Below are 27,763 nucleotides of genomic sequence, written 5' to 3'. Positions count from 1 at the left end.
TGAGAAATTAGAGTTAACTACAGATAATCCTCCTGTGAAGAAACCCTTTTGTATGAAGATAAGGTGTAAAATTGAAAATGAATAAATTCATAGAGATTTAACTATTTTAAGAGTTTTGACACCAACACATTCTCCACTAGTAAAATTCGTGTTTTTAGATCAGGTGTTAACAATTAATAAAAAAAATGGGTCGTTGCAGCTTCAAGTGCAATACCTACGTAATAACAAGCATTGAAAAGGTGAAAATAGCGAGGCATTCATAAAACAGCAAGACAATGTGAATGATTTACAGCTGTCGAACTACAAATGCAGAATAAAGTTCAAATTTCAAATAATAGTTTTGGTACCCATCAAAGCAGTTTTTTCTCTTGGATCCTACTGTTATAAATATAAAAACTATTTTGTAAGGCATCAAAGCCTACGATCTAATTCTAATAAAATAATGTTTAATTATTTATTTTATATTTAAAAATAGATTTATAATTAATTGTATTTAGTAATCTTGCAGAATAATATATTTTTAAATTACTGCCATTTCTTTTTTCTGTAAACACTGCAAATTTCGAGCTGTTTATTATCTTGAACAATTGATATATTTTTAAAGGCACAATAACTAAATTATTTAATGATTAAAAAAAATACTTTATCTCCAATACTCCAGTTTATTCTTTTCAACGTAAGTAATCAAAAAAGTTCAGACAAAAAGAAGTAGCCAGCTTAATAATTTAGGTTAATTAATTTTGAGTTTATATTTGTTTCTACATCTCTCTCTGTCTTTCAGCAAAGTTAAAAAATACTAAATTTCTCAACTATAAATTATAAGATTATGAGAACTTTGTTTTATTTTTACAATAAAATATTTCATTTAACTTTTTCTTGAAAAGTATTGTCAGAAAGAGTTCGTTAGGGACAATAGTAGTTTCAGTTGGTGATACATCATCGAATTCATCTTCATCCCCTGATTCATTAAAATCAGACTCATCTGTCATCATTGAAAACTATTTTATTATTTCTTCGGTCGAAAGACCTTTGCGACGAAAATAAATTTCCGTTTATATAAAAAAGACAAGACATAAAACAACTTTACAAGAGCAGAATGATATGAAACAAACTTTTGTTGAAAAATCCCTCTACTTTCTCCCCTTTTTGCAAATTACCTTCAAGGACCATTACTGCTACACCTTCCTTATAGTGTGTAATTTTTCGAAAAGGGGGAAGAACCTCTAACTAGTTTCACTGGCACTTCGGGCGTTTTCGGTAGTCTAGTTCACGAGGCATTTCGGGCGTTCCGGTAGCGAAAGTGTTAAGGTTAATTACAGTTACTTTATTCCTTTTTTATGTTGTCGATTTGAATTATTATTCAAGCCAGTCATTAAGCAGAGCCCAAATTCATAAGAAAATGATAATATAGCATTGTGATTTCATAAAAGCAAGTAATTGTTTGTGACATATTTGTATAATAAATAGAAATTTTAATAAAACATAATGAATAAACACAAGTCCATACATTGAATTCACAGTTGTTAGTCATCGTCTATATTTGGAGAGCACTAGAAAAGAATAAATATATAAGAATCTTATTTGGTTACTTCTTACAAACCATAGTTTTAATACACAATTAGTAGCAAAAACAGTTGCAATAAATATGGATACTTGTCATTATTAAATCATTACAGTTTACATACTCAAAATAATTATTAGTGGAGCAGTAAAATGGGAAGTGAGTGAAAGCATAGATATTCAGTTAAAATTTGCCTGTATATTAAAAAGCCTCCAATTGTGTAGAATCAAAAATTTAAGAATTTCATTCAATATATTATTTTATGGAATCAAGGAAAAAAGTTAAGTAAAAAATTTTAACATCGGTGTTATAACATTTTGTCCTCATATTTTAATCTTTAAAGGGAGTTTATAAAATTGTATTAGCTCCTTTTTATTGCTTAAAAATATTCATCTATTGTTAACATCATTAGTTAATGTTAATACAAAAACACATTTATAAGATTAACACGGTAGGCCCATTTCATAAAAAAAAAAGAAAAATATATTTACCAACTTTTTGATACAGAGTTTCTCTTTAAATGGGCAAAATGCAATTTTTGTAAGACATTCACTGAATTGGAAGAATGACAGGGATGAGAAAGGAAACATTATCTAACAGATTGTACTATATCGTTTTCTACATCAGTTTAGTACCCTGTTCTGTGTTCCTTTTCTAAATATATCTCTACAATGGGGAACCTGCGTGCATTGGGTAATCACAGAATGTTGATTATTTTAAATAGTCTATATCTTAAAACTCTCTAAAATCAATTCAGAATTAAAAACTGATCCGAATATTAAAAAAAAACTTAACTTAAAATTAGCCCAAAACGAAACTAACTTCACGTGACACAAAATGAGGCGGGGTTTGCTTATGACGTCAAAGTATAGTAACTCAGCAAACAGGAGGAGTTAAACCAAGCTTCTTATCTAGAAGTGTGTTACAAAGGCGTTTCAAATTGAACTGCATTTTTAAATAATTGTTTTTCTTTCATGTTTATATTATATATATAGTTTAAATATATATGTAGTGCATATCAGTTGCATCCTCCCCTTTGAGAAAATTTTTGTGGGCATCTTTCAGCACAATGAAATAAAATTGAGGAATGAAAAAATAAATTTCGAAACTACATTTTTATCAATAACTTTTGAAATAAATTCATTTTTCTTCATTTATACCGATAAATTTTTATTTATATTTGTCTATTCATAAAAGTCTGAACTGTTTTGAAAGTTTTTTATTTAATGAGTTGATCCCAATTAGAGGGAATGGAATGAATGGTATATGACCTGGAATTATAAGTTTTTAGGCAAATAAAATTAAAAAAAAAAATTCTTTTTTATTATTAACTTCTAAATTCTTTTCTTTAAATTTTTTTGTTGAAAATATGTAAATAATGCTAGACCCTTATCATTTTTCATTTTAATTTTGATAATTTTTTCTTCTAGATAACATTTTTTTTTTAACTTTAAAAAAAAGCACCTGTACACCACTGTTCTCTAAGAATAAAATCCTTTCATTTAAAAAAAAAAAGAAAAAAAAAGAAAGAAAGTGATCTGAACAACATTTCATAAACATTTTAATTCAGTAATTATTCATTCAGAGAAGCTTATCAATCAGGAAAAGAATCTTATAGAATTAAATTAAGTAAGTTACTGTAAAATGGTCTTAGCAACAGTATAATGCAGTAGTTGCAGACAATTTGCGAGCATTTTTTTCATTGCGTTTGCCGGCTTTGCACCAAATTTGTCTTTTTTCTCCTTTTGGTACATTAAAAAAAAAATTTATTTGCCATGTTTAAGGTAGAACTATTACACATGGTACAATGCAACACTTGTACGTTTTGCTTGGAGCCATTTTTCAGAATTTATACTCGGGCGGCATATGCTTTNGAAAAAAAAAAGAAAGAAAGAAAGAAAGTGATCTGAACAGCATTTCAAAAACATTTTAAAATTCAGTATAATGAATTATTCATTCAGAGAAGCTTATCAATCAGAGAAACAATCTTATAGAATTAAATTATAATTAAGTAAGTTACTGTAAAATGGTCTTAGCAACAGTATAATGCAGTAGTTGCAGACAATTTGCGAGTATTTTTTTCATCGCGTTTGACGGCTTTGCACCAAATTTGTCTTTTTTCTCCTTTTGGTACATTAAAAAAAATTTATTTGCCGTGTTTAAGGTAGAACATGGTAATGTATTGCACATGGTACAATGCAACACTTGTACGTTTTGCTTGGAGCCATTTTTCAGAATTTATACTCGGGCGGCATATGCTTTCACCGCTTCACAACATGATGAGAGTCGTGGTTGTACCATACTGCGACATCATCAGAGCGGATGGGAAACCTAGCAGCGATTTAGGGTGTGGGGCTAATTGAGCGATTTTAACTATTAATAACAACATAACTAGTTATCGCACCGGTCTGAAATTGGTGTCTATCTTCATAAAATGGCATGATGTTTCATTTTAAAACATAAAAAAAAAAAAGCATGCAGGTTCCTCATTCTATGCACATAGATAATTGCTTAACAAATATTGGCATAGAACATTTTGATAATCTTGTCAGTTGGTTTCATATTAATTGAGTAAATAACAATATGCCTATAAATTGTAAGAAAACTGAAACAATTGTAAAACAAAGTTTGTAATTTTTTTTCTAAATTTGCAATAATATAACAAGCAAATTTCGAAAACCACCTCTTTATTTCACAATTTTAATTAAAAAAGCGATTTTTTTTACAGCTTATAAATCATGCCCTTCATCATAACTAATTATTATTATTTTATACTTACAAGATATTCAACAAAACAACATTGTAAACCTTCAACTTTAATCATGTATTGCATACACAAGAATCCCCGGTCATCGATACGTATAGATACTTTTGATGACTGAACGAGAGCTCTTAGTGATGGTTTTATTAAAAATATTTGATACCTGAAATGAAGAGTCATTTTTCAAAAAGATTTTTATTAAGATATAATGATTTTTTTCATCTATTTAAATAAATAGCAGAAACATACGTAATGTGTTTAGTTAACAACGTATTTGAAATATGTTAGCTACAAACAATTAGAATATTTTTAATTAAAAAGTTATATTATTTTGGGGGAAATAACTTAATCGACAGAGGTTATTTCACTTAGAATAAAAACAACAAACTCAAACTGCTGTCACATATTACTGTTTTTTGGGAGGAGTCAACTCCCTTTTTCAGAATACAGTGAAACTTTCAGGAAAGATCACCTCTTTTTACGACCATTTTTGGGAGTTTTTTCCAACGACTTTGTGTTGACGAAGACCATCAAAACCTTTTCCAGGCAAATGGTAGACCTCCGCACGAAATGCTGAAAAGGTCGAATAAGGAAACACGAAAAAATATCAAAATAAAAAATATTAAAAAAAACAAATAAGTAGATTCAAATGTATTTAAGATATTTGTGAGTGGCTCTTATTCAGAGAGCTCCTTTTGACAATCTCTGTAAGAGATTCACAATCTTATATTACAGTCAGAGTGCACATAAGACGATGTTCTCAATGATTTAGTTTTAGAGTTGAAAGTTAAATCAGAAAAAAAAAGTTATTTCAGAAAAAAACTAAGCATCTCAAACAAACAAACTTCTCATTTTTTAAAGTAAACTAATTTTTAGGATATGAAAATAAATGCTAACTTGTACAAAAAAACATTATTGTTTATATATTTAAAATAGTTCTATCATTCATAATTGATACATTTGTTTTTACACATAATTATATCAGTAGAGGTCATTTTTACTGGCACTAAATTTTATTCGTCGATCCTGTTTTCCAACGCAAGTGGCATTTCTGCATCAATAAAATGACAATGAGTAAAATTACATTTACTTGCGAAAAATCATTTCACTTCGATAATATTTTGAAATCAATGGAGGTAACATCTAAGAACGACCCACCTCCATTAACGATAATTTTACTTTGGAAGAGAGAGTGATCGCTCCCAAGAGGTTTCACTGTAGTTGATTTTATATGTTTTAAGTGACTAAAGTTCTTTTTTTTTCTCCATTCACACATGCTAGAAATGCTTTAAATTCATGAGAAAACGAAAAGCTAATAAATCAAAAGAAAGAAGTTTAAAAAAATTTCAAGCTCTAAAACAGAGAAGAAAATTTTCCAAAATTCTCAGAATTTTTTTTAAAAATTAAATTTGTTATTAAAATTTATAAAATAAATTTGCAATTAACGCAATGTTTGATTCTAATATACAATATTTTTCTTTTAATATACTAATATAATATAATTTATTTTAATACAATACTTTAAAAAAACACTTAATTTTTTAAACCAACTATAATACAAGATTAATAACTGCATACAATTGTTAGTAAATACTATTTTTGATAGAAAAAATAGAGATGAAAGTTCTGATCTCAAATAATTCCTACTTTATGGTTGTCTTAAGTCTGGTCTGTAAATCTATAGATAAATTTTAAATGTATTTTGTAAATTTGCACAATATTTAAAGTTTATAATATAATTACTCAGTTGTTGCCAAATGTATTTGAATTATAACAAACACGGCAAGCACCAGGATATCATATCCAAATTTTTATATTAAAAAAGAAGCTGTGCAGTTATAAAGATAATTTAGTCAAAACAACAGAAATGTCTGAAGTTTTTAGTGATATTATTACAGAAAAGATGACTGATCCTCAGAATATTTGGAAAAAAATAGGATAAATAGCAAACACATTTTCTCAGTCATTAATGAGGCCAAAGTAATTTGAATAGATCCATAGCAGAATTCACAAAACGATTTCTTCATTTTGAATGAATAAATAATGATAGATATTGGAACAGTATGCAGGTTCAATATATTCTTAACTAAATTTATAAACATAAAAATATTTTAACTCAAGTTATCAAGAAGCGTATTTTTTAAAAAATTAATTTAATTAATATCAATAGTAAAATATATGTCATGGATGCTAATACAGTTATTTGCCATATTTAAAGCGGTACACAAACAATTAGGACCAGTACATTTTGCTTACTTTTTTTCAGCACTTAAAACTTCATAGCAAGGTAATCAGGTTTTAGTGGCAGTCAAAATTATTGTAAAACAAATTTATAAAATGATGCTTTAAATATTTGTGACCAGCCAAGAGTGGGTCTTACCTATTTTTTACTTCATCTGTACATTCAAATGATTCAATCATGTCTGAATCTTTAGATATATTGATCTAATTAAAAAGGGAGAAATCTTGTTTTAAAAGCATATTATTTAAGTATTAGGAAGAAATGAAGCTTTCAAAAATCTTACGTGTATTGTAGCGAGGCTACCTTTAGTTGTAAGTTGAAAGTAGGGTTCAGAAGGTGACATTAAAATTTCTAAAACTTCACTATTCATGTCTAAATCAGACCAGGCTTCTTTCAATATTTCTGACTGTTTTAAAACAAAGATTTGCTTAGGAAACAGTACAAATTCAAAACAAAGAAAGTAAAAATATAATTTAAATATTAAGTTATTTTTTTAATTTCAATTATAAAACTAATTAAAATTTTTTGCTTACATAACAATAACTTTGTTTTTACTTAAACATCTCTTCTATGATAAGTTACCCTTTCAAATGGGGACAGCTAGAGTTATAAAACTGCTGTCAGGGTATAATGAAACACTTGAAAGAATGAGTTCTAACGTAACAAGATAGAGCGAAAGAAAGCATCATTGTTTTATTAAAAATAGTCACAAAAAATAATGATAAGAAAAACTGCTTAAAGTATGTTTGTGTTCAATTTCTTACACTATTATGTAACAAAAAACTAGTTAATCACAAGATATCTTTATTTTCTCTGTACAAAGCTTAATAGAACATCAAAAATAAAGGTACCTTTAGGCTAACATAAATGATCCTATGTCACACTTTTTCTTTGCATTAAAGTGTCGATTTCATTTAAATCAATAATGTTATACAACTTTTCTCATGCTTTATATACTTTTCAAAATACAGTTACTAAAGTAAGTACAGTACAGTTACTAAGGTAAGAAGTCTTATGCTGGTCATTTTAGTATACTTAAACACCACTTTTAAGCTATAACCTTTGGAAATTAAGAGGAAGGAATTCTGCTGGACAGTTTTCCTTTAAATTCTATTTTTCCATTATTATCATTAATTTTCCGAACTTTATAGCATAAAATAAGAATATTAAGACATTACAAAAAATAGTTAATTCATAGAAACATTTAAAAGAAAAAAAAATCTTTTTTCAATTATTTATCTATTTTAACATTTTTTAACAATTTACAACAGTTGACAAAATCGGTTAGTGCACTATAAATTGGGAAAATCACTAGATGTAGCTGAAGAGCTCACAAAATAGCCCAGTACCCCGTGGCAGAATCGCGGTGACACAGACACATTGTCCAGAACGTTACAGAGTTCTTTCACAAAGAATTCTCCTTTAGGAAGTAAAAAATTTGGTTTTTATTTCTGCAGAAATTTTCAAAATTTTTTTTTTCTAAAATTATATTTAAAATATGCCTTTTTTGCACAATGGAGGGGAAAGAAATGTTCATGATTTTTTTATTCTTAATTGAGAAGGACGAAAAGTAAAAAATAATGTAAAAAATTCCTTTTCTGCAGAAATGTTCAAAATAAATTTTTTCTCCATAATGATATTCACAAGATGCCTTTTACGATCATTAGCGGGAAAAGAAATGTTCCTGATTTTTCTATTCTTATTAGGGAATAATGAAAAAAAATTAAAGAAAAATGAAAAAATGTTAGTTTCTTTTCTACTCAGATTTTCAAAAGATTTTTTTTTCTCCAGGATTATTATATAACAAAACTTGTACTTCATTTTTCAACAGATTCCTTTCACATGCATCATAGGGAAAAAAATGTTCCTGATTTTTACTCTTATTTAAGAATAAAAAAACTTGATTATGACTAGTTTCAGTTAGAATTTCAATTAGAAAATATGAGGGGGACAAAAAACTGAAATCTAAAAAGTTGAAAAAATAGTTCCATTTTAGAAATCCTGTTCTTTTAGTCATGTATGTATATATACATATATATGTAATACAGTGGAAAGTCGCGTATCCGGAATCGGCGGGACTTTCCGAAGTCCGGATAATCGATTTTTCCGTATAATAGACCCCCAAGGTAAACAGAGATTNCTAAAGTAAGAGAGTGGGGAAGATGAAGAAATGTTTGTTTATTTTGATTGTTAAAAAGTGTCCGGGAAATTGACCCTTCCGGAAAAGGGACGTCCGGATATGGGACGTTACACTGTAATTCTTTTCATAAAATGTCGTTGGTAAAGAATAGGTGTAGAGATATTCTATTTGGGACTTCATGGCTGAAAACATACCAATGAATTATAATTAGATTTATATTTCAAAGGAGAAATTATTTTTAAAATCTTTCCCTCTTTCACTTCCATATTAGGAAGCATTAAATGATTTTCGGTGATGCGTACAAATAGAAGGTATGCAATGACTGAGCCTTTTTACCTCATTTTCTGTTAGTATATAATGCAGGAGCAATAGTTTTTGGGTGTCTCTTTCAACATGATGTGATCCTGATAAAATATGTTAAAATTGTTCGAGAATGCTGTCCACCCCCTCCAGTGTGGAGAAATGGGTGTGAGCTATTACCACCAACAGCCTACCTTTAAATAAAACTATTGAAGATGTATTTTGGCTCACGACTGAATTATTTGAGCTAAACAAAACCAATGATAACAGGGATGTAGCCCTGTTATTACAAGCCGGCAGGATAAGGGGATGAACTATCTTTTATAATGTTATTTTTTAACAATTCTTCTATTTGTAAATCAGTTTCCTGTTGTTGTTTTGGGGATGTTTTGTACGGCCTTCGAGATATAGGTAAATCTGAAGTTAACCTGACTCTCTGGGGTTCCATTCTGATTTCTCCCACATCATGTTATGTTTTGCAAAAATATCATCATAACTTTTTAAAATTTCTTTTAAGTCCACATTTTCTATTTTGTTCTCATTTTTTATTTTTTCGTCGACCTAGATATATCTTCGAATCATTTGAAATTTTTGGACATTCTTTCTTTTTCCTATTTGTCCTTTTCTTTTTATTTTTGCTACCCTTTACATTATTTTTTCCAATGTTTACTTTTACTGAAGCATCTTTAACTTTTATTTTTTCATCATTTTTAACCTTAACATTTTGAGAATTTTGCTGTCTAATGTGCAAAGATAAGTTGTCACTATTAAAACTAGCAAAGGTGATCAGTCTCTTACCACATTGAGTAACAACTGGCCCGACACAATCAATAAACAAACAAAAATCTTTGCAAGTTTGCAACCCTAATAAAGCATATGGTAAATCAGTATCAATTATAAAAAACTTAACTGACTTAACAATTTCGCCTATATTAAAGGGAAACTCACAAATTTTGTTAAGTGTTAATTGTCCTTTCAATTGAGTAACATTTAATTCTTCACATTTTAATAGGAATATTTAGTTTTGACACAAAATCTTTTGGTATTAACACATCGGCTGATAAGTTTCCGGTCTGACATACAGATGGCGCCCTAAATGCAGAATTAGTATGTTGTTTAGCAATTCCTAACCTTCAAATAAAAGGTGTCAAAATTTTATAACGATCTGTCGATTGATTTTAAAGTTACAGTGATTTTAATAGAACATCAATTTACATTATTGAAACAATGGATAATTTTGCGTTCTAATTAAACATTGTTATTTAATGGGAAAAAACACAGTAGAAACGTAAGCTTGGCTTGATAAGTGTTATCCGGGTTCTTCACCAGGAAAATCGACCATTATTGACTGGTTTGCTGATTTTAAACGTGGTCGTACAAATGTTGAAGAAGCGCCACGCTCTGGATGCCCTAAAGATGTGGTTAATCCGGAAAACATATTGAAGTCCACAAAATTGTTATAGAAAACCGCAAAGTGAAGTTGCATGACATAGCTGATACTCTAAATATATCAAAAGAGCGTATAGGTTTTATTTTGCATGAACATTTGTTTATGAGAAAGCTGTTTTCGAAGTGGGTGCCGCGTGTGCTAATAGTTGGCCAAAAACAACAACGAATTGATGATTCCGAGAGCTGTTTGACATTTCGAGTTGCTTCCGCACCCACCCTATTCACCAGATTTGGCTCCTAGTGACTTCTGCTTGTTTGCAGACTTGAAAAAAATGCTCGAGGGTAAGAGATTCAGCATGAATGAGGAAGTGATTGCCGAAACAAACGCTTATTTTGAGGCCAAAGATGGTTCTTTTTTAAAGAAAGGTATAGAGCAGGGCTCGAGAGAACTCAGAAATTTTACCCGTCGCCGAGGACGGTTTGTCCAACAATGCACCCGTCCTCCTTTGAAACTAACCCATAGCTTCTAAATAAATAAAAATATAATTTTCTCTTATTTATTACAAACATTTATATAAATTGCACAATAAATTAGTTGTTACTAGGATTACATTGTACAGTAATAAAAGAAATACTAGGTTGCTAATAGTAACCTAGTATTTCTTTTATGAAATAATTTATTCATTTAATGAAATTAATTAAATGACAAAGGTCAAGTTATCTGGAATGTCAATTTATCCGAGGGTACTGCGCTTTTTAAATGAATCAAATATGACGCTTGCCAGTTCCACAATCAAGCCAATGGTTTACAGAGGTTTCTGCACAGATATCTGAAAGGGGCTTTCCATTTAGATAGATGTTCATAATTGCGTATAGCGCTTCTTGTTTAAGACCAGTACTTAATGCGTTTTTTTTTTTTTTGGAAGTTCACTGCTGAATAGCCCCTTTCAACCTCAGCAGTTCTCCCAGACAGAGAAAACAGCAATTCTAATAACAAAAATTGAAAATGTATCAAGAACATTAACGAGAAAATGGCCGTCTGTGCGGACGTCAGATTCGAGAAATTCGCTGTCTGCGGGGAATTTTTGACCGCCGAGGACGTGCGGTTTTTCGAGCCCTGGTATAGAGATGTTAGAGAGGCAATGGAGTGATTGTATATCTCTTAAAGGAGACTATGTTGATGAATAAATTTGAATTTTACTAAAAAACTTGTGTTTACTTCATTAGACTGGGAACTTATCAGCCGATGCATTATATTCAATGTTGACCCGGTATCAACATTCAATAATATCTCTTTGCTTACATTCTCATTTTTATTTTGTTTTGGACGTCCATTTAAGTATTTATTTTCCACTTTATATCCATTTAGGTATTTATTTTCCACTTTATATCCGGATATTATTAATTGCTATTGTTTGTCATATTTTGGACGTTTACTTCAACATTATTAGGGTTGTTTACACATGAGGAGCGCATGTGAAATTGATTAAAAAAATAAAGTCCTTTCTTCAAGCAATATTTACATTGGTTTATTGGGTTCTCCTGTGTTGTATGATGTATTTTGGGTTTTGTCACATTCGGAGTTACATTTTTATTTTTAGGACAAGCAGGGGCCTTATATCCTGGTGCATTACATTTAAAGCACTTAATGTCATATTTCTGGTTTTCTATTTTCTTCATATGTGGTCCCTTATTATTTTGAAATTTATTTTTACCTAAGTCACTTTTAATTTTTTCATAAATTTTAAGTTTCTGTTTAAACTCAAAAATATTATTAGCTCCATAAAGAATTGATTTATTATTTGTTTGGTCTGGTATTCCCTGAATTACGTAAGTGATCAGAGCTAAGTCATCAATATCACTTTGAGTAGCGATTTCTCTCATTTTAAGGAAATACTCTTGAAGAGTTTCATTATATCTTTGCTTTCTTTTTTGCAACGTTGCATGTATTTCTGCACTATTGCAATTAAGTTCAAATTCTTCCAGCAAAACATTTTTTAATTTTTCATATGAATTTAAACAAGTTTCACTTCTAATTAAGGTTAATACATCACTCTTTAAACATCTTTTTGAAAATAAAAATGTTTGCATTTCCGAAAGTTTAAATAAATTAGCATGAGTTTCAAAATTTTCAAACCAAGAATTAATATTTTCATGTTCATCTCCTTTAAAAATAAGAGTCACTGCTTCAACATCAGAAAAATTAACTATTAATTTTGTTTCGGGTTTTCTATTATTTACATCATTATTAGAACTTTGATTATAAGATACCATATCTTTATCTACACGTGGCTGGGTGGCGCAGTTGGTTTGTCGTCGACCTTCTGAGCCCAAGTCTGTGGGTTCGCTCCCGGCCCAGACAGCGGATTTTCAGGATGCAGAAAATCTTCAGCGGCCATATCATATGATTATGCGCCATGTAAAAGATCCCTGGAGTGCTCTTGGCTTTTCCGGCAAAATTAAATTCCTTGTACACTTTAGCATCCAAATAATAGTCTCGGTGCTGCCATCTAGTGTGGCAGAAACTAGACGCCCAAATTAACATGGCCAACGGTATCTCACCCATTGAGGTGGTCCTGAAAGAGTGGATACCACTTCTGGAGAGCACACTAGGTCTGCTCACGTGTGCGCTCTTGTGCAGCTAATTGGAAATAAAAATAAATCTTTATCTACACAACTTTTAGTACAGATAGAATTTAAATTAACTTGTGTAAATTGATTTACACAAGTTTTAATTGGTAAATGTGGTTCAAAATCAGTTTGAGTTTGTTTACATTCAAACTGACTAATTTCATCTTCATCTTGAGAGGGATTTTCCATTATGATAGAATCTTTTAAATAATTAAAATCACATAAGCAAGTTAAAATATGTTTTGCAATTTCATTCTTATTTCCCTCACTGGAAATATTAAGAATGTCCGTAATTTAGACTAATTCCGAAAAATTAAAAGTATTACAAATTTCTTTAAGTTTGTTTGAAAATTCTTCATCAAATTTCTTAAAATCAAATTCCTAAATCTTTGTTGAGTGATTGAAATGCTGCCTTTACTTCTTCTCATTTTAAAAAATTTTTTGAAACATAATAATATTCAACAATTATTGACAACTGCACATCATCCGCAGTCTAATAGCAAGGTAGAATGCCTTGGTCAAACAATAATTATGCATTTAAAATGCAAAATTAATGAAAAACCTACTAAAACTCCCTGGCCAACTTTGTTAAAAGATATAGTTAATACTTATGACTTAACTCCCCATTCTGTAACAAAATTTCCACCTGCATACCCCATGCATGGTAGACTCCCCTATGAAAATCCCTTAAATAAAGAAATCTATCTATCTGTTGAGGAAGTTCAAAAAATAGCAATTCAAAGATAAATATCATGAAAGAAATAAAATTTATTATGATGCTAGATTTTTAGACATAGACTTTAAAACTGATGAATTAGTTATGTTTGAAGAATTTACTTATCCTAATACGAGGAAGTTGTCACCTCCTTTTAGTGGACCGTATAAAATTCTTCAAAAAATTTCAGAAGCTAAATTACAAAATAAATAAAAAGAACAATTTAAGTAAACAGAATTTCGAAATAGTATATGTATCAAAGCTTAGAAAATATCACAGCTCACAAATGTTGAAATTAAATCATGAATAGTGTCCAAAAGAAAAGAAAAGAAATTTTTTTTAACTTTCTTCAATGGAGGAAGTAAACCCTATACTTTTGGGAGATCTGAATCGCGTGTGCAGATGTTTACCTCAGCATCATTTAGATGTGAGGGCAAGGAAAGCTGAACTTTTTTTCTCCTCAACAAGGTGAGAAAAATATAATAAACCATTTTTGTATATATCCAATCTGGATCTCTCAATATCACAGTGCTTCATGAAATCCTGTTTTCCTCCATTTTATCGGGGAATACCGATTTTCATCAAGTAAATAACCCCTTCAACCACACAGAATCTTAAATTCTGATTAAATGACACTTGTTGTCCAGTTCGTTTGCATAAAAAGTTTGTAGATTTTTGTGTGAAAATTTTTTTTTAAAATTTTAGTAGAATAGTTATATAAATATGTTTCATTTTTCATTCTGTTTAGTTGACTGAACAGATAAATTGCATTATCATGTTGTTATTTTTATCATTATAAATAATTGTTTTTCTTTTACACATAATTGAAAAAATGTTATTTGTAGTAGGGAAAAGGAACAGTCGTACCGATCTAAATATTAAAAATTTAAAGTATTCTAAATTTNTAAATAAAACTATTGAAGACGTACGTTGGCTCACGACTGAATTATTTGAGCTAAACAAAACCAATGATAACAGGGATGTAGTCCTGTTATTACATATATATATATGGTGAAACCCCGATTTTACGTTGTCCGTTTTGTACATTATCCTGCTCCTTACATCATTTTCTGCTGATCCGTGAAAATTGCCCATACCGATAATGTTAAAAAATCCCGGATTTTGCGTTACCCCTTTTATGAAAATCCCGCTTAATGCGTTTTGCTACAAACAAATCAAAATTTTTTTAATATTCTAATCGAAATGGTTTTACTCATTTTTCTGTGCTAGCATACCAAAAGAGATTTTCAGTCGGTTTTGTTCGAGTTTGAAAGCTATAGCATTTTTTCTCATTTTCGAAACCTCAGTCATCATGCTCTTTACTCAAAATAAGATGTCGAAACGAAAATGCTTTTCTCTGGCCGAAAAAGCTGAAATCATCGAAAAAGCTAAAGTATTTCTTGGCACTAAAGTTGATCTTGCTAAATCTTTGGGTATTGCTTATTCAACTTTGCAAATGATTTTAAAGCAAGAAGCTTTAGTAGAACTAAATGCTGAAAAACTCGGAAAATATGCCAAGAAGAGAAAAACCCTTAAAACATCTCCTTATGATGAGTTTGAAAATTTTTTAATGAACTGGTTCAAGGAAGGCAGAGCAGCAAAGATAAATGGATCCATCCTGAGAGAAAAGGGGCTTGAAATTGATGAAAGACTTAAACTCAAAGGCTTCAGTGCATCAAATGGATGGATCGATCTATTAAAAAAAAAGGAACAATTTATGCTTCAAATCTATCTGTTGCGAATCCGATAGTGTGGATATGACAACTGTGCAACTGGGGAAACAAGAAACTCTGCCAAATTTATTAAAGGGCTATAATCCAAGTAACATATTTAATGCGGACAAAACGGGATTGTTTTTCAACCAATTGCCAAACAAGACATTACAATTAAAGGTGAAAATTGCCATGGAGGAAAGCTTTAAAAAATGTGTTTGACTGTTTTGCTCTGTGCAAATGCCGATGGAAGCCACAAGTTAACGCCTCTTGTGATCGGTAGAGCAAAGAAACCACGGTGTTTCAAAAATATCAAAAGCTTTCCTACCGATTACGCTTCAAACAAAAAAGCATGGATGACACAAGCATTATTTAAAAAATTTCCTCGAAAACTGGATAAGAAAATGAGTTTTCAAAAGCGCAACATAATTTTATTCCTATACCAATGCACTGCTCATTTAAACCTTAGATTGAAAAACGTGCGAATAGAGTTTTTTCCAGCTAACTGTACGAGCAAACTTCAACCACTGGATTTAGGAATTATACTATCATTTAAAGAGAGTTACAGGAAGCAACTGGTTAGAAAATCTCTAATATTTCTTGATTCTGGTGACTTTCAGGATGCTTCTGAGGCAAAAATTAATATTCTTAAGACTCTTAATTTGATATCTTCAGCTTGGGACAGTGTCGACCGAAAGTTCATAATAGATGGATTCAATAAAGCAGGATTTTCAATATCGGAGGAGGAGAGCAATGTTGTTTTGGAAGAAGAAGAAGGTAGCGTGTCTGAAGTTGAGGATCTTCCGGAAGTCAATAATGCATACATCGACTGTGACACATTACTTCAGAAATCTCTTCCATAAGTGATTTAATGCCTGATTCCAACAATAGTGCGGATGACGATGAAAAAACAGAAGACGTGCCAACAGCTGATCAAGCGATACAAAGCATAAAAACTCTAAAGCAATTTTTACTTGCAAATGTAAATCAAAAAGCAAATTTGCAAAAAAATTGGCAATTATTGCTAAGAATTTTTGCTTTGTTTCTTCGAAATTCCGATGTCTTTCATTGCTCAGTTATTATTTATATTCTAGTTAATTTTTGAAATATACAAATATTATTACGGCATGCGAAATTTGAATCATGGATTCAAGAAATCATTCTTTGGCACGCTCATTTTGCGCCGATATTCTCTTTAATCCATTCGGTATTTCAATCGTTCCTTCGACAGATATTGTTACGTATTTTCACATTTTAAAAAGAAAAAAAATTTATCCCAATGTTTTTTATACAATTTAATTATATGCAAAACTCAAATCAATTATTTACTTTTATTGTGATGATTTCATCGTTTTTTTCAACTTTTTATTGCTAATATGTACTACAGAATTCCACAGGGCTTTTAAATGCCCGGTTATTTCTCAGTTAATATTTTTTCTACAGATAACATTTAAATTGCACACTTAAATAATTACTTTTTGACTCGATCACTTTATGCCGATACTATCGCAAATCCATGTAGTGTTTCAATTGTATTTGTTGGACAAATAGAGGCTAAAAGGTATGAGGTTCGATTTTCCGTCGTCGATCTCATGCATTCAACTTGCGTCGGTGATGTCATGGTCTGCGGGGAACGGCCAGTTTATTTTCATTTACTGTTGGTCGTTCTTGCGTGGATCATGACGTCACCCGTTATCTGTATTTAAGCTTCTGTTGAAGCAGATCATTTGGGTATGCCACCCATCGAAGATTGGTGCGCCAAAAATAAAATTTCTATAAATGCGGATAAATCAAAACTGATGATAATAAGAAAAAAGAAGAGACACAAACGTATCACAAGTAAAGTCTCTCTCTTCTCAAACAACCTACCAATTGCGCAAAAAGCCAATTATCTCGGACTTACTATCAATGATAAACTAAATTGGAACGATCATGTAGACAAAATCAAGAATAAATCGCTTGCAGCCTTCTCATGCCTTAGATCACTGCTTAACGCAAAATCGCAGCTACCACTAAACCTGAAAAGACTATTATACATTTCCTGTATCCATCCTATCATTGCATACGCCAGTCTCGCCTGGAGATGTCTCAACAACACTCAAATCAACAAATTAGAAGTTATACAAAATAAGATCATACGAAGAATTACAGGAGTACCATGGCACATCAGTAAAAAAGCCCTTAGAAGAGATCTCGAATTAGAGTCTATTAATGAATACATGAACAAATTAAGCGCCAGCTTCTTTAGCTCAGCTATGAATAGCACAACAGCAGATTTTAATCTAATCTTCAACAAAGAACTGATACGAGATACCAAAAACTCCATTACTAATTTCTTACTCTCAGATGGGATCTTATCCAAGTACTTTAAGATCGCAAACAATTGACATACACAAACATGACTCTAGCCCTACGGCGAACCCGGTGAAGGAGCAACCCTGTAGGGTCCGATTCGGGCAAGCTGTAGGACTATTAACATTAGTACGATGAGCAACCCGGCACGACCGGGTCATCGTTATAACAGAGGATCACTCTAAATAATACAAACATCAAATTATGTAAATAATGTTAATAAGTAAATATATGATACTTTTCCTATTTCACAACTACTTAATCTGTAAATAATTTTTTATATATTTTCTTTTTCAATTTATTGTATTTTACACATGCTATTGACTCAGGGGACTTTCCCAGTAATTACCTCTACAGATAACTAACCTTATGTTAGTAAACCGCCAATGCTCCCCCCCCTAACCTAAAGCCACTAGTCTCAGTAGCCCTACGGCCAGATACCAGATGAAGAAGTGAGATGTCCACATTTGGCCAAATTCATATCTAAGTCCAAGATCACTTGGGTATTCCTTCTTTTCTTTTCGTCACTCTGTTTGTGACATTTTTTATTACTAATGTTTTTAAATAAACTCATTTAATCAGAAACTTCGTTTCTCTTTTTTGAGTTGTTGACATACAAATATGATATTCTGAGAGAATCTCGGATGTTAGTATTTTCGGCAGTTATTGATATTGATTTTCCTGTGGTTTTTAAATATCCTGATATATTTCTGACAATATGGGAAATTCAAATCGTGCTTATGAATATTTCATTTTTAAAGCAATGATTCTATCGCTTATGCCTTTTAGGGGGCATTTATTTTCCCGCAGTTAATCCCAAATTTTTAATAAGATATTGTTTATTACAACAACTGGATCTCGAAACGAAACACACATTTAGTACCCCCCTTCTTAAAGAGTTCAATTCGCAAGATTTCGCTGGAAGTTTTTTTGGAAGTTACTGCTACGAATTTAAAGATTTTTATTTTGAATTTTTTTATGAGATGATTCACGAAATGCGAAAAAGGAAATAATTAGCGTGTTTTCCTCTTACAAAATGGGAAAATATCACCCATGATAAAAAAAAAAAAAAAAAATACATATTTATTTGAATTAAATATTTCATTGAATATAAAATTTTATTTCATCCATTTTTTTTTCTTTTTGTAAACACATTTCTGTTAATTTAAATTAAATTAGTAACATGTTTATTTGTTATTATTAAAAGTATTTTGCAAAAGATATTAGTGCTAGTTTTGGTTTGTGGCAGATAGCCTAAAAAAATTCTGCCACAGGGAACCAGTATATTATAAACAAGCAATTTTGCTCACCTGCATTATTATTTTATTCACTACTTTTGAAGGTGTAAATTCAAAATCTAAAATGTCTTCAGGTTCCAATGTTTGAAGTTTGCAATCTGTAACCACGCCATTTTCTTCGATCCTATTGAAGTTTCAAATATAACAAGAAATAAAAATAAATTTCACGTAAGCACAAAATTTCATATAGGTATGTGATATACAGTGCGCAAAATAAAAAAGACCACCCTTAATAACTTTTTGTTTAATGATCCGATCTTCACGTTTTAGGACTTATTCTTAATGGTTTGAGGGGTTGACCTCAAATATGCTAACTAATAATTGCACACGATATTTTAAGTCACGAAATCAAACACAAAAACGTACTTTTTCTGATTAAACTTATCTTTTTTTCGACGGCTTTGAATTTCTGATCCGCAAAACATAGGGGATAGCAGCAATGAACCAAAAATAATGGTCCATGATATATGGTCCAAATAGTTTGGTTAGGAGAGCGGTCCAAAATTTGAACCCCTTAATGATAACTTTACTTTTTGCATATTTCACCATATCTCAAAAGTTTTTTTTAACCGAATTGAAAACTTTCTCCATACAATTGTAAAATTCATTTATCAAAAAAAAAAAAAAAAAAAAAAAATTCCATACAAAAAATAACATATAATAAACATTTATTATTTTATTTAATATTAGTCAAACAAATTTCAAATAGTAAGGTATGCAATTTTTCACATCATTTTAAAGAATATAATTTTACATGGCAAAATACAAAATTTGAACAAAATCAGTCAAAATGGTTCCTGAGAAATTGAATTTCTAAAATACAACTTTTTTGAAATTCGATTTCTCAAAAACTACTTGACTGACATCACTCAAATTTTGTATTTAATCATGTAAAATTATATTCTTTAAAATGGTGTAAAAAATTGCATAACTTAAAATTAAAAATTTCTTCGACTAATATTAAATAAAATAATAAATGTTTACTAAAAAGTATTTTTTGCATGGAATTATCCTTAGATAAAGAAATTTATAATTGTGTGCAAAACTTTTTCAATTCTCTTAAAAAGTTCTAAAGATATAGTGAAATACGCAAAAAGTAAAATTAATATTATGGGGTCCAAACTTCAGATTGCTCTCCTGAGCTAACTATGGATACCATATTTTGGAGGTCAAAAATCCAAATCTGTCCAAAAAAAGGTATGTTTATTCAGAGAAAGTAAGTTTTTGTGTTTGATTTCTTACCTTAAAATAATATCTGCACTAATTAATTAGCATATTTGAGGTTACCCCCACGAACCAATAAGAATGAGTCCCAGAATGCGAAGATCCGGTCATTAGATTAAAAGTTACTTATGGTGATCCTTTTATTATTTTGTGCACTGAACATCTCAATATGAACATAATTTTTTATTTATCATAGTATATGATAATATAATTAAACAATTATTATTTTAAGAATAAAGCTAAACATTATAAATAAAGCACAAAAACAGATATACTTTAACTTCCGTTCCGTAAAGATGAACTTTAGTAAAGTTAAAACACAGAATGACAGAAGAAAATAAAAGACAAACAGGTTATAGCAACGGGAAAATCAAATGGGAAGAGATAGAAACTTGAACAAGATAATAAAAAAAGAGAGAGATAAAAAAACAACAACAGATGTTTAGAAGAGATAAGTGTAAGACCTAAGGTGGTGAAAAAGTGGAAATTATATTAAAATAGATTGCCAATTATTAGGGAAAGAATAGGAGCAAAACTAAATTATAAAATTTTTTTTAAATATAAAACAATTGCAAGAAATCTAGATCAGAAGCTGAAGAACAGCATTAAATGAAGTTAACAGAAAAAAAAAACTCAAACCTATGACAAACCGAAGTTTAAGGATAAATTTAGCTTTTACAATACATGAAAGATCTCCCTGTTAAGAAATTTAAAAAATAAATCAACTATAAATATCAACAATAGAGTTCAAATCTTTTCATTAATTTTTCCTCCTTTTTAATTTTTAAAAAAATTTTTCTTCGTATCTTCAAAGAAACATTGTCTTCTTCTTATTTCATTCCTTGTTTTCTTTGTATGTTTATCTTATTACATGGGTCATATTATTAATGGGCCACATTAAAATTTTAGGGATTAACAAAAAATAACTGATGCAGGTTGTTTTATTTTATGAATGTTTCGATGAGAAGAAATTAAGTTGATTTGTATTACATTTGATTATTTTGTTCTATTATTATGTGTTTTGTTCCACGATTTCTGAAATATACATGATATTAATTCTCCATAGTTAATTCTCTAGTTTTTTATAATGGTAAAAATTTAATACATTTCATTTTACATTTATGCTAATATTTTGAGTAATTTAAAATACAATGATATGGTAATTATCACAAATATGAAAAATTTTATTTTAAAAGTTGTGGTATGGCCCTAAGGCTGGAAAGACCCCTTGTCTCGATTATCCTAAAGAATGCTTGAATAAAAAATCAGAAAATTAATTTAGTTAAATCAAAATGCTACAAATGGGCTTTGGGTGGTTCAAAGATGTTTTTTATAGCAAACTTATTTCACAACAAACGGTTTTCCCTAGAATGTTGAATAGTTATACTACACTTGCAAAAGGACCATTAGATGTTAAATTCCACATTTGACCTCCAGATGTCCAGAAAAAGGGTTTTGGAACTTACTGGAGGACCTTATAGCATGGACTTACAGGAAGACCTTACAGTATTGGAACTTACAGTATGGACCTAAGGATGAAAACTTTGGAGACCCCTCATCTAGATTACCCTTAAAAATTCGTAGTGAAAAACCCATTAAATTATTTTAGTTATTGGGAAATTTTAGGTATCTTTATCATCTTAAATTGTGTTATCATCTTAGTTTGGGGACACCCGCATTAAATTATTAAATATAACTTATACAAAAGTAACAAGTTTTTAATAATAACAAGAAAAAAATCTTTACATTTTGATAAATTGAATTCAAAACTGCAGATTTTTATCAAAATAACATCTTACAACAACACTAAAGGCGATCCATAACCAGAATAGCAAATTTTCACTGTAGCTATTGATCCTGGATTATTCTTGGTACCGAAAATATTAAGGCATTCCTAAAATATTTTTCAAAATATTACTATATGAAATAAAATACCATAAAGTAAAAAAAACAGCCCCAAAGTTAGAAGTTTGTATTATACTTTGAATATGAAATGTTATTAATTGAAACCAATATTTAATATCAGTAACCACATTAATATATTCACAGCATAACAAGCATGAAATAAGCAAATTCATGAAGTTTTAATGATTTTCTCAATAAAAAATTTTCAAATGAATTTTACAAAATTTTTAATATATGATGAAGAGAAAGACATCTTTAATTCGAAATGTTTAAAGTAAATTGTAAAAGCTTATTTTTACAAATTCATCTTACATTGTTTACAGAATTTTTCTGACTCTCATTTAAACTCAGACATTGAAAGGATTGATACTTTCCAAAGCAAAAAAAAAGGAAAAAAAAGTGGGGGGGGGGGATAAAAATGGATCAATCTAAGCATATCAACTTTAATATAAAACTCAAGATTTTAAGAGCCAGCCTTAAATATTTGATTGCCAAATGTCAATCTAAGCATATCAACTTTAATATAAAACTCAAGATTTCAAAAGCCAGTCTTAAACATTTGATTGCCAATGGCGAGTGGTACTCTACTCTAGATATAATAAATCTTAATTAGTTCATGAGAAAATAAGCTATAAATGTTACATAGAATGCTGCATAACACTGTTATTTTAAAACCAAAAACAACATTTAAGAAGAATAGTTCATTATCACAATAGTTCAGCTAATTTAATTCAACAATTTTACAAAATACTAATGGAAAAATCCAAGCTAAATATACATTATTATTAAGATGTAAATATATACATATAAATATTTAATATACTCCTATAAATGTAACAAATGCAGATAAAGAAAGTTTTTCATAAGAGGCGTTCTATATTTTTAGAAGGATGACAAATGCATCATTTGCATTTTTTCTCCCTTTTTACCTAGAAATAAAGATTTTTTCATTTTCTCAAATTTGATTAAACCTTTTTAAAAAAGTTATTTGATGCAGTAGTCATCCATAACAAAAAAGAAACACAATAAATAAAATTGCAATAATAAGAAATCAGAAAACTTTATTTTCAATTTATTACTCTTTATATTTACAATCTTTCTAGAGAATCGATTTTGTAATAAAATGCTTGACAGATTAATTAGTTCATGATTAGTTAATCATTAGTTAATTAGTTCACTTTCTATACTGATTTATTTTTGTAACAATGGAAATAAGCTTCCTTTTAAAATATGTCACAAAATAGATTCTAAATTTTTCTCACACTCCTTTAAATAAATAAATAAAAAAAATGATTTATTTATTTCTTTAAATATGTTTTTGTGATATACAAATTTTTTCTTTTTTGCAAAACAATTTAATTTTTAAACTTTAAAACTGCTTTTAAAATTGGCGATCGCAACGCTCGAATACGCCATCTGGGGAGAGGCCGATTTCATGCCTTTAACCCTGCTCCCTTCCCTCTCCTCCTCTTTTCAGTTGTATAGGAATGTACTACGATATTTTCCCTTTTCCTAATAATTTTCCTTTTTATTTAATAAAAATATTTTTTAAAATTTCCGTGATGCTTTTCTTTAGAACTATGATTAATGTAGTTTTCAGTTCCATATAGTTTTCCAACTTAAAAGATTTTAATCTATATGAAAATCAAGAGAGAAACTACCATACTTCCTCCCTCTATGACTCTCTACATGCTAATGGGGAAAGCATGTGAAGTGTTGCCATAGGTAGAGAGTTCTGCTCTACGCCACCTACAACCCATTTTGATTGACAATACAATTAATTTTTTCTTTCTTTCAAAATCATAAACATTAATTAATTGTTAAAAAAAAACTCTGCATTGCATAAGCAAACTTCATCGAACTTCTTCCTTCTTACATCCTAACTCTATTTGAACTAAGCTGTTTTGGAAAAACTAATTATAAAAATAAAACATGTCAATTTTTGGATGCACCCAAAAGGACTATAGCAGGTTTTTTTCAGTGTTGCTGTTCGATTTCCTGCCATACTGCGTCAGGGATAACACTACGTTTACAATAATGACTAACTTATAGCATGATTTCAACTGACTAGCTTCAAAGTATTTAAAGAGTCGAAATACATAGCCATGGTTTTATTTGCATGTGACTACAAATTTTAGAGAAAAAATATAGTTAAAAAAACAGTAGGAAATGGAGATCAAATTTAGTAGTTAGACTATACACAATAGTAAGAAATATCATATCTGAAATTATCAGTTGTAGCATATTAAATTATTAGATATTTAATCAAGATATTGAATAATAAATTATTCTGAATAATATAGTTTGTTAATTCAAATGTATATCACAATATACTTAAAGAGTTAGTTTTAAGTTTAGTAAGTTTATTTAAAAACTGTAATTGATGTTAGAATTAACAACTGCAGTTAAGCATAATTTTAACAATATTATAAAACAGAATATCAGGAACAATAATAAAAATAATGATAATAGTATGCAACAAAAACATATTAAACTAAAATAACAAAAACAACTGTTTTAAATAAATATAAAAAATTCCGTCAGTTTAATCTTATCAACTATTTTATTAAAACTTTTTCTTTTTGCTAATTTTTTCAAACAGATACAATTTTTGAATATAATAACACAATCCCTTTTTACATGCATTTATTTATTGAATAATTAATTTAACATGTTAAAGACAAATCGCAATTTGGAAAATATGGTTTAGGCAGGCGAGCAATGGATATGATAATGATAATTTCACTTTCTGTGTACTTTGCCATAACTCTGGATTCAAACATTTTTTGCAGACTAATATAAAGCTTGTTTATCAAAAGGTAAATTTCATATAAAAATAATTTTTTACAATTATAAGAGGTGAAAATTTCAACACCAATTTAATCTATGTAATTTTAATTTAAAAAAAAAATATTTAAAGAAAATTGGTCAAATAGTTCTTGAGAAATAAAAATTTAAAACTATTACTTGTTTAAGAAAAAAAATATGCCAAAGAAAGTGAAATTAACATTAAGAACTTCGAATTTTCAATCAGTTTCCTGCGTAAACTATTGGAACTATATTTTCCAGATTGCAGTTACTATCCAAATTTTGAGAGTCAAGAATCCAAATCCATTGAAAAAAAATTATGTTTATGCAGAGAAAGGATATTTTTGCATTTTATTTCGTTCGTATCTTAAAATATTGTCTGCACAAATTTATTAGCATATTTAAGGTTAGATCCTTGAGCCAGTAAGATTGAGTCCATGTACGTGAATATTCAATCATTTGATCAAAAGTTATTAAGTGTGTTTGTTTTTTATATTTTAGGCATCATATATTACTTCTGGTTTCACAAAAGCTATAAATGCACTATGTTCCATCTTGATTAGAGAATATAACTTATCAGGGGTCTGTCCAGACATTTTGTGAAAGGTCCGATTTTCGTGAAATTGTGAAAAAATTACTCACATTCTTTCAACCAGGGTCCGCTTTTATGAATTTGTGCAAATAGGGTCCGGTTATTGCAAAAAACTTTTTCAAGGAGTTTTTAAATTGTAAATAGATACAAGATTATGCTCGGCACTGTAAAATTATAATAAAAAAATTAAAGTTTCAAAAATAAACGGCAAATTGCTGCTTCTAAATTAGAGATGCAACATACAAATATTTGGTATTTAGCTTATACTGCTGAACGCAGAATATTTATTTTGGCGAATAATGGAAGAATCGTCTGCCGAAGACAAAACTTAATTTGTTTACATCCATCTTCTTTGTTTTCTGCCCTGGGAAGGGTTTATTCAATTAACAAAACAATAATGAAGATAAACAAATTTGTGAAGGGTTCGATTAAAAGGACAAGACAGTATATTTTATATTAAACAGTAAAACTGGTAATTTTACTATAATATAAACTATTAAAATAACATAATTAAATTTTATTAATATTACCAAATTAAAAAATTACATACTAAACAGGAAAAAAAAAACATATCGAATTCTGACGTATAAATAGCATACTGATTTTTATAATCAAATAAAGTTAAGTATGAATACTCAAACCAACTCTGAAATAGGATGAACAAATTTCTAAATTCTCCAAAAAACTAATTAATAAATAAATATTTTTTCAAAAGTACATAAAAAATTTAAACTTTATGCTACTATATTAAATTTAATATGTTTAAATTTGAGTTACTCTTATAATACTTATTGTTAAAAAATTATATTGGCCATTTTTTGTTCCTTCCATTTTGCCCAGTTTCTTCCACTGTCTTGAAAGAAATCGGTTTCTTCCATACAAAATGCCAACTTAGTAAACATAAATATTTTTGAGGAAAAAAATTTCTACCTAAACATTACGTAAAAATTGCAGTTTTGTTTACGTGAAATAATACGGATTCCCATTGGAAATTCAACTCAAAATTGTAAATCTTTTTCATTTCGTTATAATTAAATGGAACTCATTAGCATAAATAATAAAAAAATTAATTAAAATATTTCTTAAAAGAATCAGACTTGTTTTTCATTCCTTTTTTTTTTTTTTAAAAAACCCGCTTATTTTAAACTCTGGTGTAAATTACATTACTCTGATACATTACATTAATCTAAATTACATAGTTTGAACCAGCCAACCTTGATTCAGAACATAGTAAAAAATGTGAGCAGGCTGTGTAGCATGCAATTTACTACGTTAGTCTAGCAATCTTTAAAATTGTAATAGTATAACATCAGTTTGTTAAGATAATTGATCTGCAGCCTAAAAAGCATAACTCTTTGTGTATGTTAAGAATTTAATTCCTCATTTGTCCTCGTTATACATTCTAATAAATGATTTTGTGTAAAATTCATTTCGTTATTTCTGACTATCTAACATAATCTACTTCCTGGTAGATAATTGCGATAGTAAAAATTTGTGACTTTATAAAATGTTTACTACAAATTTTAGCATGTTAAGGTCATTGCTGTATAGAACCCTGATTATGCCAACTACAATGCGAGGCAATAAAAAGCAACTGTCACTTATGCTTGATATAAATTTAAAAGTTATTTTATAAAGGCTCGCTCAGATAAGAAATTTTCTCATCGAAATCCAAACAAAAAACTTTCCAATCTACTGATATTGCTTATGATTAAAATATTTTTTTCAGAATTTCCAATTCATCTTATTGAATCGTTGGAAGTTTTAATAGATTTATATGTTATGAGTGATAGAAATTCATTGGGTCAAATAAAGGGAGAAGTAAGGTATCCTTACCAGCAATACACTTAAGTTAACTTTAAATATCACAGACTGTTTTTTGACATTGTAATCATGAAAGAGTGCTGATTGAATATAGGCATTTCCTTGAACTGATTTAGTATCCTCAACTGTAACTTTCAATCCATCAGATGTTGCACAAACTATTGCAACCTAGATAAATAAGTAATGTAAAATTAAAACTAACAACAATTTCAAAATACCATTCACAAGATGACTAGTCTGATTTAATAAATATGGCATTTCATAAAAATCAATTTTTGTTAGTTCAAGAAATAGAATTTTGAAAAGGTG

The 27,763-nt window shown here is 29.3% G+C and overlaps 1 protein-coding gene across 1 annotated transcript in view; it reads right to left on the bottom strand.

Moving 5' to 3' along the window:
- Positions 1-1,403: 1,403 nt before the first annotated feature.
- Positions 1,404-27,763, bottom strand: part of LOC107451858 (Radiation insensitive 1) — a 32,563-nt gene continuing 6,203 nt past the window's right edge. Inside the window, exons 2-8 of the mRNA XM_043050107.2 lie at positions 27,467-27,622; positions 22,125-22,219; positions 19,114-19,225; positions 6,848-6,970; positions 6,703-6,767; positions 4,341-4,485; positions 1,404-1,550 (exon numbers count right to left, since the gene is read on the bottom strand). Of these exons, the coding sequence (XP_042906041.1) occupies positions 1,524-1,550; positions 4,341-4,485; positions 6,703-6,767; positions 6,848-6,970; positions 19,114-19,225; positions 22,125-22,219; positions 27,467-27,622 (723 nt within the window). The 3' untranslated portion in view covers positions 1,404-1,523. The remainder of the gene's footprint in view (positions 1,551-4,340; positions 4,486-6,702; positions 6,768-6,847; positions 6,971-19,113; positions 19,226-22,124; positions 22,220-27,466; positions 27,623-27,763) is intronic.

This window comes from Parasteatoda tepidariorum, chromosome 2 (genome assembly GCF_043381705.1).
Source record: "Parasteatoda tepidariorum isolate YZ-2023 chromosome 2, CAS_Ptep_4.0, whole genome shotgun sequence".
NCBI lineage: Eukaryota > Metazoa > Arthropoda > Arachnida > Araneae > Theridiidae > Parasteatoda > Parasteatoda tepidariorum.
The sequence above is the reverse complement of the archived record's forward strand: the minus strand, read 5'-3'. Positions and strand labels throughout refer to the sequence as shown.